This window comes from Enhydra lutris, unplaced genomic scaffold (assembly GCF_002288905.1).
Source record: "Enhydra lutris kenyoni isolate GAN:26980312 unplaced genomic scaffold, ASM228890v2 scaffoldscaffold2, whole genome shotgun sequence".
In the NCBI taxonomy this organism is placed as follows: domain Eukaryota; kingdom Metazoa; phylum Chordata; class Mammalia; order Carnivora; family Mustelidae; genus Enhydra; species Enhydra lutris.
Window position 1 is genome coordinate 73,027,485 of NW_019154086.1, and position 15,046 is coordinate 73,042,530.

General features: G+C 36.5%; 1 protein-coding gene across 1 annotated transcript in view; it reads right to left on the reverse strand.

Moving 5' to 3' along the window:
- The window catches only part of LOC111148166 (EPH receptor A3), a 378,938-nt gene that overhangs the window by 144,652 nt on the left and 219,240 nt on the right, over window positions 1-15,046 (reverse strand). Inside the window, exons 4-5 of the mRNA XM_022504614.1 lie at window positions 5,282-5,437; window positions 4,253-4,588 (exon numbers count right to left, since the gene is read on the reverse strand). Coding sequence (XP_022360322.1) covers window positions 4,253-4,588; window positions 5,282-5,437 — 492 coding nt within the window. The remainder of the gene's footprint in view (window positions 1-4,252; window positions 4,589-5,281; window positions 5,438-15,046) is intronic.

Here is a 15,046-nt window from a genome sequence, read left to right on the forward strand (position 1 = left end):
AACGCGGGACTCGATCCCAGGACCCTGAGATCATGACCTGAGCCAAAGGCAGCGGCCTAACCCACTGAGCCAGCCAGGCGCCCAAGTTTCAACCTTCTAATCACAGGGTTTGGTTCCTCTGGCAATCAGACCCCATCCTTAGGGGTTTTCCAAAAGCTGATTCATTAACATAAATGCAGGCCTGGTTGGAGGGAGTTATTATGAATAACAAAATATACCTTTATTACTCTCATCACTTAAGAAATTCCAGGGGTTTTAGGAGCATTATGTCCTGAACTGGGACGAAGACCAAATGTATTATTTCTTATTATAAATCATAGTATCCCAGAGGGAAAATCATCTGTGGAGAATGAGGGCATGAAGGTTGAGATTAGGTTTGCTGAAGAGTAGAGATGATAAGGATGGTCGAGCACAGAACACTCTAAGAAACTCTTTGACAGATGACTGAGAAGCAAGGACCAAATTTACTAGGGATGGCATAAGTTAGAGAAAATGTTCCAACAATCTCCCTCTCTGTCTCCATGGCTAAGCATTTATTTTTGTAGCCACATGGCATGAATCACAGGATGACAGAAAGAATTTGAGGATAGAAGAATGGAATTGGAGTTGGGAGACATAAATGAAAAGTTTGATCTCTTGATGAAATGTTGAAAAGGCCTCTGGGATCACAGTTTTTCCAGCTGTAAAATGGGGGTGGGTGAACCTCAGAACCGAAAGGCCCTAAAGTCTCTATTAGTGATCCCTATTTTAGACTAAGATCATCACATGTTATAGGATAGTGAAAAGTGGGCAGCTGCTAGCATGGAGGTTGAGAATAAACTGAGACAGACAGTCCACTAGTGGAATGATTATTTCCAGAACTGAGAAGTAAATACACTCATTCAGGGAAGAAAACAAGAAGTCACAATTTACACCAAGTTATAACTTTACAGATTTTTTTTTCACAATCTGCAATTCCTTCTGAACATGTTTGCCAGATTCACAGATAGATACAATCTTTATGTAGAGTCCATGCTTTTGATCTCACTGGCATACTATGTGAAAGTATTGAACAAATATCCGAATTTACAACATAATCCTCTACAATTTAGAAGGTGGCTTATCATGTGGTCATCGCAAGGCTTTTACAATATAATCAAGGGAAAAATCAACAAACTCAATCTCAGAAACTAAATTAAATGGGACACATTCACGTTCCTCCTTTATATCCTTGTCAAAGATAGAGAGCCTAGGAGGAATTTAAACACCATGGCATCATATCTGTCACAGCCATATCTTTCTAGTGGTAGGAGCTCATTTTTCAAGGCTACCAGTCCATTAACCTTCACAAGAACAAAAATAAAGCAAAACAAAGAAACACTCCCTGGAGAAATGGCATTGCTCCTAATCTTGGTTATATATCTTACTGTGGGGATTTGAAGATGGAACAAAGACCTTTATCACCCCAGGCACATGGAATGATACAGACACCCTGAAATAAATATATAAAGTGCTTAGTGGTGCAAAGTGTAGACAAATTGTAATTTTTTACAAAAATGATAGTGGGGTTAGAGAGAGTAACTGATATCATCCCTGTTAAATTTGTCTTACCTCGTGATTTGTAACTGGGAGGGCCAAAGCATCAACCCCATTTATTTTTTAATGTCTTGGCCTGCTCTTGGTTGCCCTTACCTCGATTCATTCACTGTATATATCTGGAACTATTAGTTTCCTGATAAATGCATTGTCAGAAAGCCAGAGGCCAATGATAAGATAGGAAATAAGGAGCTCTTGCTTGTTTTTATACGTTGCTGTTTGACTTGGGAGATAATTATAACACAGATTGATGCTCCTATTTTAAACAAGGTAGTAAATCAGCATGAAATGTAGGATTTGGGAAAGCCATGTGCCACATAATTATAATTTCTTAAAATCCCTGTGTTCACTGAATATGAGAAGCTGTAATCATGCAATATATAGCAACAGCATTACTCATCTCTTTCTCTCATGGAAGACAGTTAAGTAAACCTAAGTTACAAATTTTTAAATACTATCAGTTATGAAGTTTAAATACCATTAACTGAAGCGAAGCAAAACACATGTTGTTTGGTCTGGGATCTAGACTCTGGTGGGGAAAAGTAGATTCAGTAAATCAGATTAAAATAATGACACAGCACACTTCATTTAAAAGTCATGGCTTTTCCACAAATAAAGTTTACTTATCACCAAGAGAGAATGTAAAAGTATAAGAGTTCCATCAGCATAGGCGAGCAGAAGCAAAGTAGGAAAAAAAGAGGGGTGTGAAATCAGATAGGGAGACGTCTGCACATGGACTCTGCCAGGGATAATAATCAAAATACCTATTAATCACATAGCAGGGACAAGGTCCCCTCAAGAAGGAGGAGTTCCAGTGCAGGACTGCAAAGACCTCCCCCCACCCCCTGCCTTATGCCAGCATTTATCCTTTGGTTGCCAAATTATGGGAGAGGACAAGTAGAGCTGAGACACTGGGTTTAGCAGGCTACCCAGGGTACCTGAGAAATGAACCAATACAGAGCTATTTGTGTAACTCACCTGCAGAAGTAGTTAGAACTACTTTGAACTAGTATAGAAGTGGTGCAAAATTTTAACCACGAGCAGACTCATTCTGATGCATATTTATGGAATATTAGCCCTGGATGACAGCTCTTAACTGTGCAACTTTGGTGATTTAACTAATCTTCCTGAGCCAGCCAAGTGAAATGAAAGTGTTGTCTTTTAGCTAGTTTTTTGGCTGCTGCTCTAAGACTTTTCCCAGCCAAAGAGAGAATTTAATCAGCTCTCTTTACCTTCCCCAATGCCATCTAGTACACCTCCTGCCACCTCAGAGCAAAGGGCGAGTCCCATGAGACAGCAGAGGGGCTTCCAAATTCAAGCCACATGCAGGTAAGAGGCAAAGTTGACTCTCCATCCTGACTTCCAGCTCCAAGGTGAACCCACCTGGGAGCAGACCCAAGAATCTGTAGTTCTAGTTGAAGCATTCTCAGGGCACATTCTGTCTCTTCCTTTTCTCCCCCTTTGACTCCATTATTTATTTCCATATAAACGATCAATGATATTTCTGTCTTGAGCTGCTTGGAAGGTAGTATCCTTAATTACAGTATCTTAGAGCAACAATTTTATACAATGAGCATCAGCTTAACTTTGCACAGGCTTTGCTGCCTACAAAAGAAAACGGTTTATTTCTCATTCATCACAGTTATCAATAATGGAAACACTGTGATCACCTTATCTCAAAGGGGCACCACTGGTGTGTCACATGTGTAGACTTTGTCAAGTATGACCTTTCCATATGTTTGAGAGAATCACAACTGAAATCCCATAAATAATTTTGGACTCCTCACTGCGTAAAAAACAAAACAAAAACACAAAAGCCATAGTCAAGAATTACCAGAGAAGGAGAAAACACAGAGAAGATTTAAGGGGTGACTGAAAGAACAAGATTTACTAATAGTAAAGAGAACAGAAACGTTGTGGATGTAAAGACAAAGAAAGGTGAGAAGTTTGCTTATTGTTTAATTTTTCCATTTCCTATTAAAGGGCATTGTCTTACAACCTGCCAATGTAGCATTTTGTTTCAATTGGAAAAAGATTGTCAGTGGAAAATATAAAAGTAATTTATATTTGCAAATTTTTAGATCAGTGATTTCAACTGTTCTTCACTAAGACCTCTTTTCACTACGCTTCTCCACAAGTTTCTTTGAATTTTAAGTACAAATTATATCTATCAAATAAAATGGGTTTATTTTATTTTTTTATTAATCAGAGAATAATCTCAGCAAATAACACTCAGAGCTACTGAGGAGCATAAAATAGCTGAATAGTGATATAAAAATATGATATAATTATAACATAGATAAAGGTATTTCTAGTTTTAAGTATTCTGCATAACCTTTTGCAAGCTACGTTTCAATGTCTGTTAAGTGCTTTGGAATATCAAAATGTGTCAAGGAGGCCCACAAGTACCATCTCCAGTGTTCCAATTATTTTAAGATTCCCTACTGAAAAGCAATGGATTAAACCAGTTTAAAATTATCTAAAAAATATGATTATTCCAACTTAAAGAATTAAATTGAGTTATTCAATGTAGCATAACTGTCTAAATGTGACCGAAAAGAAAATTCTGGGGGTCTTTCTAAAAAATTGTTTTCTCACCCTTTTCTCCACCCCCTCTGTCAAAACCATTACTTGGCTCGGAGACGGCAGGAGTAGGAAGCCTCCAGCATGTACTCACCAGCCTGGTTGGTCGTGATGCTGACTGCAGCGACCTGTCTTGGTGGCGAGCTCAGCTCTGACACCCCATTAATGGCATCGATCTCAAAGGTGTAGTTAGTATGTGCCAGGAGGTCTGTCACTGTCACTGTGGTGTTGGTGAGTCCAAACTGTCGAGGGAGGAAGCGGACATTTGGGCTGCATGGCTCACACTGTTTTATATTCCACCCACATTTTTTACATATGATGTTGAAGGTAACATCTTTCCGGCCTCCTGTGTCCAGGGGCCAACTCCAGTCCAGGATGACCGAGGTCTCGTTTATATTAGAGATAACATTTCTTGGTGCAGATGGAGGTCCTGCAAAGTAGTTCAACAAAGATTAATGAGCCTCACTTCTGTTTTCTACTACAAGGGAAATAGATAATTTACAATGGAACTGAAAGAGGTAAATAACCATCTTGTCTCTATTATATACTTTTAATTCGTCCTTAGAGGATCCATGAGATTATAGACACATGGATTCAAGAGCACTGTCCTCCCTAAGCCATGAACGGGGGAGTTTTGATTCAAGTTGAAGATGTATTCACATAGTCCAACAAGGGAATTTACTACTAAATTCAATGCCCTCGTGAATAGTTATGAAAACTTTACTATTAGTTTTATAAATCTTAGTCCTTTTTCCCTATGACCTATGACCAACACATAACAAGAGGGAATAGAAATGTAAAAACACAAATCCCATGACTATAACCTCCCCTATTCTGTCAAATGTAATACAAGATCTAAACCAAGATAAAGAAAATTCTCCTTCTTTCTGGGGGTCCTGTTGCAGGAAGTGCTTTAAAAACTAATTCATTTTGCGTGATAAATGTTGCATTTGTGGTGAGCCAAGCATGGAGAGTGAAGCAGAGAAAGCTTTCAACTTGCACATGGATAACGGAAGGAAATGGGCCAAATGCTTAAAAAAAAAAAAAAAGAATAAAAAAGTGCAATAACAAGAATTAAAAATAAAACAAACATGGAGGCATGGGTTGCAGCAAAACTACTCACGGGTACAAGCCATGGATGGAGGGTCTTTGTCTGCTCGGAAGTAATTATTCTCACACCTGCAGTTCACTGAACCATCTTCGTGAGTAGAACTGTGGGGTGGGCACTTGACACATTTCATATTACCATCCGCAGCCTTGTAGAAACCTGGTCGGCAAGCTACAAACAAAATGGCTCTTTTAAATTCTGAGATAATTTTGAAAATGTATTTTTGAAAATATGTCAAACAGATTTCAGAATGTTAGGGTATGCATTCATTATGAATAAAAATCCACCCCCACCACCCCCCAGAACTTACAGAAGCAAATAATGTGGCCCAGTATCGTTTCTCCACATATACATTTGAATTTACACCAAATGTTAAGGGGAAAAAAACCCGAAGATTTAGATTATTTTGGCACCAGAGTGTGAGGAAATTTCCAGCTCATGTTTTCACAGCTTTCCTTGGCATTGAACTATTTGTGGAGAAAATACAGCAAAGCCATGTCATCATGTAGCCATCCCCTTTTAAAACATGATGCAATGTGTACACTTTCTGTACTACAGTTAGCCCTGCACTACATACTCGCTCGGTTTTTATGGGTTTCTGTGTGTACAACTCCATGTCCACAATTGTAAGCAACTGAAGGAAGAAATCGTGGCTTTGTTATTTTAAGATTCTTGATGCGTGGTTCCCAGGAGCTGTGTTGTTTTTTTTTTTTCTGCCTTGACAGTGTTGTTCCTTAACTTCTATAGCAATGGCTTAAACTGAGATTTTAATATATTTCCTTGTTTGAATCTCAAAAACATAGTGAGGTGTAATTTCTATTTCAGTATAGTTCCTTGTCTATATCTCAAATACATGGGAGGTATAGTTTCTATTTAAACTGATCTACTTGTGAATTGTTACTAGATTAAAGTTGGTTTTTTTGTTTTTTTTTATTAAGATTTATTTATTTTAGGGGCACCTGGGTGGCTCAGTTCGTTAAGCATCTGTCTTTGGTTCAAGTCATGATCCTGGGGTCCTGGAATGGAGCCAGGAAGGGCTCCCTACTCTGCTCAGCGGGGAGTCCTCTTCCCCCTCTGCTCTCCCCTTTTGCCCTCCTTGTGCTCCTGTTCTCTCTCTCTCAAATAAATAAAATCTTTAAAAAATATATTTATTTATTTTAGTGAGAGACACCAAGATCATGACCTGAGCTGAAGTTAAGAGTGGGCTGCTTAACCAACCAAAATACCCAGGTTCTCCAAAATTAAAGCTTTTTTTTTTTTTATTAATTTTTAAAAAAGATTTTATGTATTTATTTGACAGAGAGGGAGAGAGAGTAAAAGAGAGCATGAGAGGGGAAAAGGTCAGAGAGAGAAGCAGACTTCCCGCACAGCTGAGAGCCGGATGTGGGACTCTGGGATCATGACCAGAGCCAAAGGCAGTGGTTTAACCAACTGAGCCACCCAGGTGCCCAGAGTAAAGCTTCATAAGTAAGAGTGTCATCTTTTTTTCTAGACATCTCTGAATGACATTTCTTTAAGTCCAATTAACTCGTGATGAAGTATTGATTTCAGCTGCCCATTTAACATTCTTCATATATACTGCTTTAACAGAAATATGCCTCTACTATATTAGTTTTGCTTAATCTGTATATTAAATTCAAAATGCTGTAATGTTTCATGTGATCCAATACGAGAATTAAATTGGGAACTGAAATCACCGTGAAAATCCTGCAAGAAGTCTCCTGACATTGTTTTGAGGATTCAATTCAGGCTCTAAATTTTTTAAATTTCCTCCAGATTATCTTTGGAAGTTAATGATTTCTTAAATCTCTAAAACTCAATGTCGATGCTACATTGAGATTTGATGACTTAAACACTGACATAGAGAATATACTCTATAGATTGCCTTTATCACTGAATCTCAGAATTTTCCTTCATCAACTTCATATTGTGAATAATAGGTTATTTGCATGCAAGTAAACCTGTGTGGACAAATGTTAACTTTCATAATCATTAAATGCATTTTGAAAGGTGACACATTATATCCATAACAGTGGGTCTTCCTACTGAATGTTTCTTAAAAAATACACTGCCAAGGGAAATCTACTGTTAAGACCCATGATTACAATAACTAAAGATGATAGCATTCGTTAATCTAGTCTTGCTGTTTTCTAGTTTCTATCAAGAATGGCTGCATTCGGATTACCTAAATCAAACAAATTTTGGTGCCACATTGAGAGCCACACAGATAAATTCTATTGTCCTAACCAAACACGGATTAGGATTATAAACTTTTGAACATTGTTCTTGAGCACAGGTTAGAAACCACCACTCATATCTCATGTCATATTGCCTCAGGGGAAAATGATGTAAAGTATAAACACTTAACTTCTGGTTTCAGTTTAGCTCATTGAGCGCCTTTAAATTTGCAAGAGAGCAATACTGAGTCTTTAAAAGATAGAGTTGCAGTGTTGGCGTCTACTTTGTTTTTTGGTTGCTGGTAAGCTTATCTGCATGTTTTTATTGGAGGTTTTTATGGCTTCTACAACATTTAGCGTAAAGGTATTCACTAAACACTCAATCACTTTTTGTTAATATTATAAATGGCTATACTCTGGGATATTTAAGGAAAAGACAAGACAGTCATATAATCACTTCTTAGCTACAACACAGGACTTCTAATAATAACTTCAAAGTAGCTAGAGTAAATCAACCTAGAAGTTAAGAATGTGATTCAAACTAGTAACTTGATTTTCTCTAAATCTGATTCGATAACCTTAGATACAATACTAGTAAAAGGTAGGTAGACACACGCACATTCAGTTTAACAAATCCTTGGCAATCCTTTATCTACTCTTGTTCAGGCTTTCTGTTAGCCTTGAAGATACAAATGCCCCTAATTCTGTCTATCTTAAAAGGGCCTTGCAATAACAAGGCGGCAACAGACATTTAACATAGGCCACAAGGAGCAAGCATTCCATTTTGACTGAGCTGTTGGAAGGAGCTACACAGAAGGAATCTCATTTGAGAAAGATTGGAAAATATAGTAAAAGCTGGCCTGTAAGTAGCATAATTAAATACACAAATACAAACAGGAAAAGAGAAACTGTTAAGTAGAGGAACATGATGGTCACTGTTGGTCACATAGTAAACACCTAACCCTGCTTTCAGCTTTGCTGATAGAATTTTGATTTTGTTTAGAATCACAGTCTGCTGAGTACTCCTTTACACAGATATGATTGCAAATAGTTATGGATGGCCCAAATGATGGCTAAAAGATGGGCAAAAAGATGCAAACAGAAATCTGATGAAAGTCTTTGAAATACCCGCCCCCCTCGCAGGAGATGGTCCAAATGTAACAGAAGCCACTCTGCCTACATTATTCCAGCATTGATTCTCTGCATAATGGTTTACATGTGACAATAAGTTAAAGGCCAAGAAAATTAGATGTATAACCTGCACCTGATTTAACTAGCACCTCTCTCAGGATTTCTTATAATGTCAGAAACATAACACCCTATTTGTTTAAGTCGCCATGGGCAAATTCTTCATCTCTACAGCGGAAAGTATTTCTAAAGGATGAGAGACAAGCAGAGAATGTAGTTGAGAGGTACTAAGTAGAATTATAAGCTAATGGAGCTAAAAAGATCCTAATAAATCACTTTGGCCAGTCTGTGTACAGTCCGTCTGAGGACCCAGAAGTCCGGGACTTCAGGTGACTCACAACTGGGACAGCCCCTACTCTGCCTCTTCTGGTGGTAGTCAGGTGATTGGCTCTACTTCTCCAATTTGTTAATATTTATGAAATTACAACCATACAGAGTCCAATAATAGATTCAATAGCAACACCCTAAATTGTGTAGACTTCTTTACTCTTTCTGAAAAACTTTCATAGGTAGCATCTCAATTGAATCTCACAACAATTGTATTGAAATCATTGGGGCAGATATGAATCTGTTCATTTTACAGAATGGACAAACAGAAAAAGTAGCATGCCCCAAGATAATGAAGAATTCAATGGCATAATCTAAAAAAAGAGATTTTCCCGCTGTTAATTTTATATAAATCACCTACTGAAAACAAATAACTCTCTAGAACCATGAATTATTTTCCTACTAATTCTAAGCTGTTGTTATGACATTGAAGAACAGTCATTTAAAACTTATTTAATTAAACAAATGCAAGTCTTTCGTCATCTACTCTTAGTAAGAAAATTTATCACAAAGGGTAATGTTTTCTCATGATTCTCTAGGATTTTCTATTTGATGTCTGTAAATGTTATGGGGGAGATGGGCAAGTGTTTTTTGTTGGAAGGGCAGAGCTGTTAAATTCAGGAATAGCACAACTCACGGTATGTGGGGTTTTTTTTTTTTCCTTTCTTGCTACAAGCAGGATCTTTAAATTTTCTACTAAAATTGTCCAACAAATTTGAGAATATGACTGAATAATTTATATTCATTAATAAAATTATACTGATAGGAAACACTCCTTAAATTCATAAGGAGAAATTCTTTATATAGCATACTTACTTTCAAATTTTTCCCATCAATAAATAATCTCTCTTCTCTCTCTTCCTTGCAGTCAATCAATTTGTGCTTAAATACCTATATACCTATTATACCGTCTTCAACTTTCAAAAAATTCCTGCTGGAAGAATTTGAACCTTTACCTCTAAGAAGCATAAATACCTGTGTTTTAGTATCTTGCTTAAAGTAATAAAAGCAATGATTGTAATTTGAGAGCACCTCCTTTCTCTTTGAATGCAAAACTAGTGATAAAATAATCAGCACATTTCTTTCATTCTAGTAGTATTTCAGGGACTAAGAAGGTTTAGCATAAAAAAAATCAGGTAAAGGAGTAGAGAGTAATGTTTTTCTTCCTTTCATTGCTCAAGGGAAATCTTAGTCAACTTACTACAGAACATCACGGAAAAAAGAGTGGACAAAATGGATACTAATTCAGATTTATCCAGTTTTAAGTTTTAAAATTAAACAAAACAAAACAAAGCAAACAAACAATATATACTATATAGTTAAGGCCTTCCATGGTTCAGGCAAGCTACTAAAGCAATATTCAACTAAGGTGGATACATACATATTCGAAACTACTGGCAGAATGACAGAATTCTGATTTACAGATTTCTTCAGGTAACCTGGTATATATGTTATTCTCAAACACTGGTTAGATTACTCACAGATTTCAATCCCAGGGTAGTAAAACCAAAGAGTAATTACACAGTTTCATATCATTTGAGTGGAGACAAATTACCACCCTAGTTTTTGTGGTCCCAGAAATGTTTTATTCCTCTGCTTTAATGAAGATTTTTGAAGTAGTTAAACGTGGCAGGAGCTCTTATCTTTGATTTTGTGTTGATGAATCTAAGTAAGGTGAGCCATGAGTCTAAATTAATAATCATTAAAAGCCAGAGGTGTCACTTCCTCAAACCCTACTAGATATCAGCGTAGATTTACTAAGTAATGAGAGTTGTTTATACAACATTTGGATTTTTAAAATTCATTTTCCTCAGGCAAATATGTATTAATCTCCAAAATGACCTAGACACTTTATTGTGTCCAGTCTTAAAGTGATAAAAGCTGCATTCCTAGCTTTAAAAAGATCAAATCCATATGACATGTCTATTTTAGAAATGGATCTCCTTGCTTGAAAATGTGAGTGCTAAGATCAATTTCAATATGACATTTTAATGTCATTTTCATCAAGAAATTCTTTCATTTCTCTTCTTTTAATCCCAAGACTTCAAGTTGTTGTCAGTATCTTACAGGAAGAGCACTGGACTAGGAAGAGAAAATTCAGGTTAGGATCTAATCTTTTCTGGTAAATGGGTATTATCCCAAAGGCACTGGCTAAGAGCATACAAATTCTAATTATGTCCTTGGGATAGTGATTTGCTTTTCTATCAGTAAGTCTCAAGTTCCATTTGTAGTAATTACAGTATGTTCTCAGGTTAGACCCTCAGCGTTATAGAGATAAGACTTATTTCCTATTCATTTTGTATGCAGAGTGTCTAGCACATTGTTCAGCACCTATCACTTGATGAGATACATTTTGAAGTGAATGAGTAACTTGAACCCAATTTTAGTCCCTACGCTTCTATTTTTTCATTTGTCAAGTGATGGGCATTGACTAACTTATCTCTAAAAACTCTTCACATTAACACTTCAAAAGGTTAATACTTTGTGTACCAAGATTTGTAGGATTCCTAGAACTTTCTAGGTTGTAATAAGTAGATTGAAGTACTTCACTTTCCTCACTGCTTTAAGGATTAAAATTTGCCACTGAAATTACAAAATCACATAGAGCAACAAGACAAAGAAAAGAGATTCTCTTCTGACTTAAAAGAAATATTCTTGAAAAAGAAATGACAGATTTTTACTCTTTTCAGTGTTTTTCTGTATCAAAGTGGTATGTATTCAAAGGACATGTTGATTTCATGATTGAAGGGGTTGAAAAATAAATTGACCACCAAACAAATAATTCCCTATTTCATAGTTTCATCTTAACAAATAACACAATAAAACCATATTTGATCTTACGTACGGTTCAGATGGAGTAGGATGTTTAAAATTTTGAAAATCTTAAGGGAATGAACAAAACTTAAAATATGATATTCTCTTTAATTTTGTAAAATGTAAGAAAAAATTTTTCCTGTTTTTTTTTTTTTGAAATTTTATTTATTTGATAGACAGAGATCACAAGTAGACAGAGAGGCAGGCAGAGAGAGAGGGAAGCAGACTCCCTGCTGAGCAGAGAGCCCAATGCGGGGCTCGATCCCGGGACCCTGAGATCATGACCTGAGCTGAAGGCAGAGGTTTAACCCACTGAACCCACAGGCACCCCAATTTTTTCTTTTTTTAATGACAAGGGAAATAGGCACAAGATTGAAAATAAAGTTTAAAAGAGAATACATTTCTCTTCTTCTGTCTACTAGAGGCAGACTTCTAGTCTGCCATGAGTTTTTGTCTTTCCTTACTAATCTACATTTTAGTTCCTCTATTCTAAGTGCTGAGTTAGTGAGAATATGCTTGCTCACTTATTGAGCAAACCCCAAAACTTATTGAAGAATCCAAGTTGGGCCACAGTAGTACAAAAACGATAAAGTCCTTGCCAAATGTTAATCTGCTATTGAGAGCACTAAAAAATGTGAATAAAATAATAGAAGGAAGCCAAAATAATACCAATTTGTAGTGAATGAATGAAAAATATTTTGGGAATCTGCTGATTCCATATTTATGAAGAGGTAACAATAAAACAGGAACTAAATACTATAGGTCAATAGGTGCGTTAAAAAAATCCAACTATCAGCTTTGGAAAATAACAAAGAAAAAGTATGAAATAGAGAGTATTATGAGCACTGTGTATACAATGAATAATAATTATAAAAAGGCTTCAAGATAGAATCTTGGCCTTATTCCCAAAGCACATAGCATACTTTCCTCCAAGTCATAATTGATGGGTTTGAGCTACGCTGATACAGAGAATGGGTAAAGTTACCATAGTGAAAGGAAAACAAATGCACTTAGTAAACCATGGTGGCTACTGTTGAAAGAAAGTAGACAGCCTTTCAATTGCAAAGTGAATTTTGTCTCCAGTTGACTAATGTGGTTGACTTTTAAGAGAAAACATGGTCCTAATTAAGGGTTAAAAGGCTCATTTCAATTTGAATTAACTTTAAATTAAAAAATAAAGCTGTTGGTAAATAGGTCCCATTTAGTATTCAGACTTTAGCTCCATAGACACAGGGCTATATTATCAATTCCCAGCCATAAACACAAACTAATGACCAGAACCAGCACTGACTAAACAGATGATTTCCTGGCCTTGCAATTCCAGACCTGACAGGGTCTATTTGCCGGTACAAGGTCAAAGCAACTGTTTATTCCCAAAGTGAGCTGCACTCCACAATCTTACAGGAACTCTATTCTTTGCCATTTGAATAGAGGTACAATGCTTTGAGGCAAGGCCGAAGGATTTCAATACACTGGAAGTGGCTACGTTCAGTCATTAAACCCTGCCTGCAATGTGCAGCATTTACAAAGTGATCAAGTGTTTCCTTCTTCTGTTCCTTCCACTGTTCAATAAAGGCCTAAGGCAAAATGCCACCACACCATTAAACACAACAGAATCAATCACAATCTGGTGTGGCTCAAAGATAGCTTAGTAACAAGACTTTATTGTGTTTGTTGTTGTTCCATCAGATTTAGCAAGACAGGTGCCAGTAGACCTGAAATATGTCCAATGCACATTGGCCACAAAGAGAATACGAAAACAGCCCCCATCCTGCAGATTGTCGCATTTGGCCAGCTTTTCCGTTGTCTTCCACTTTCAGGGGAGAACTGTGGATCCCCAGAGTGGCACTTATTTGAGTTTTTCTGTTCTTATCAATGCCCAGAGATGAGACCCATTAACTAAGTTTACAAATTCATAGGAATACTATGTATATAACAAATAGGTAAATACTAAAAGAGAGGAAAAGGAGGGAAGCTTATGAAAGAGAAAGTCATTTTTATGGGGTTTTATTATGGTGAATGTAAAATGCAAAGGGCCCAAATCTATACTCAAGGCATACTGAGAGAGAGCCCAGAAAAGACTTTCAGGATAGTGCCAGAATCTTCTGTAGACCAGAGTAGCACTGGAATGTATAAGAAAAACTATTCCTAGGAAGGGGTTTTGGAGAAGGTAAATCACTTCTATGTCTAAGAATTACTATAGATGGGCATTTTCCAGGCTGCATTGGAACTGTAACTAGAGCACAGGGAGATCACCAGTCCAATACTTACGTTTATAAACTAATTTTAGAATAGAAGTTCCATAATAGATTTGTAATCACCCAGAGTAGGAGTTTGAGACACAAATCATGAAAACCTTAGATGTGATCTCCAAAGGATCTATTGCATGTAAATGCACAAAAACCAATTAGGTCCTGTGTGTATTTATATATGCAAAGATATATTTATGATATTGACAAATTAGAAAGAATATCTCAAATTAGAAAGGTGGTTAAGTTATCCCATATTCATACATTTTCACAAATAAATTATGATGTGTTCATACATTTATCTGATGGAGTTGACGTCTCACACAGAAAGATGTTCATGCCATTTTTATGGGGAAAAAGCAGGATAAAATAATAAACATGTAACCCTGTTTTTAATTTTCTTATTAATGTTATCATTTATCTAATGACAAAAACTAAAGGGGTTTTAGAAGCGAAAAGGCTGTAGCACGTTCACACAAAAATATCACAACACTTCAATCAATGAACACTGTGTGTGTGTGTGTGTGTGTGTGTGTGTGGTATAATTTGAGCTTTAGGTACATGTCATGAAAGTAAGAAACTAACTATGCATACTATGTGCGGTTTAGACTTATACATTGAAATTACTCTTACTTTACTACATACACACACACACACACACACACACCCTCGCACACATTTTCACTGTGGTTTTTACTAGTTCTTGTTTCTATTATACTGCTCTAGGTATTTTCTTTTTCCTCTCCTCTCTTCTTTAAAAAATCCAACATGGAGGAAAATTATCGTTGACTGCAAATGTCAATAGCCCCACTAATGTGAATTTCACACTTCTGATCTCAAGTAACTATACCTCACTTGGGAACATTTAAACAGAAAATTGCACAATTTTTAAAAACCAGGATTTTAAAGAAAACCTATAAAAGGTAGAAAACTCAGAGGAAAAAAAAAAGAAAAAAGAATTCTATGGATGCTGCAAGAGACAGTGCAAAAATATTTGCCATCTTAGTTACACAGTTAATTATCCA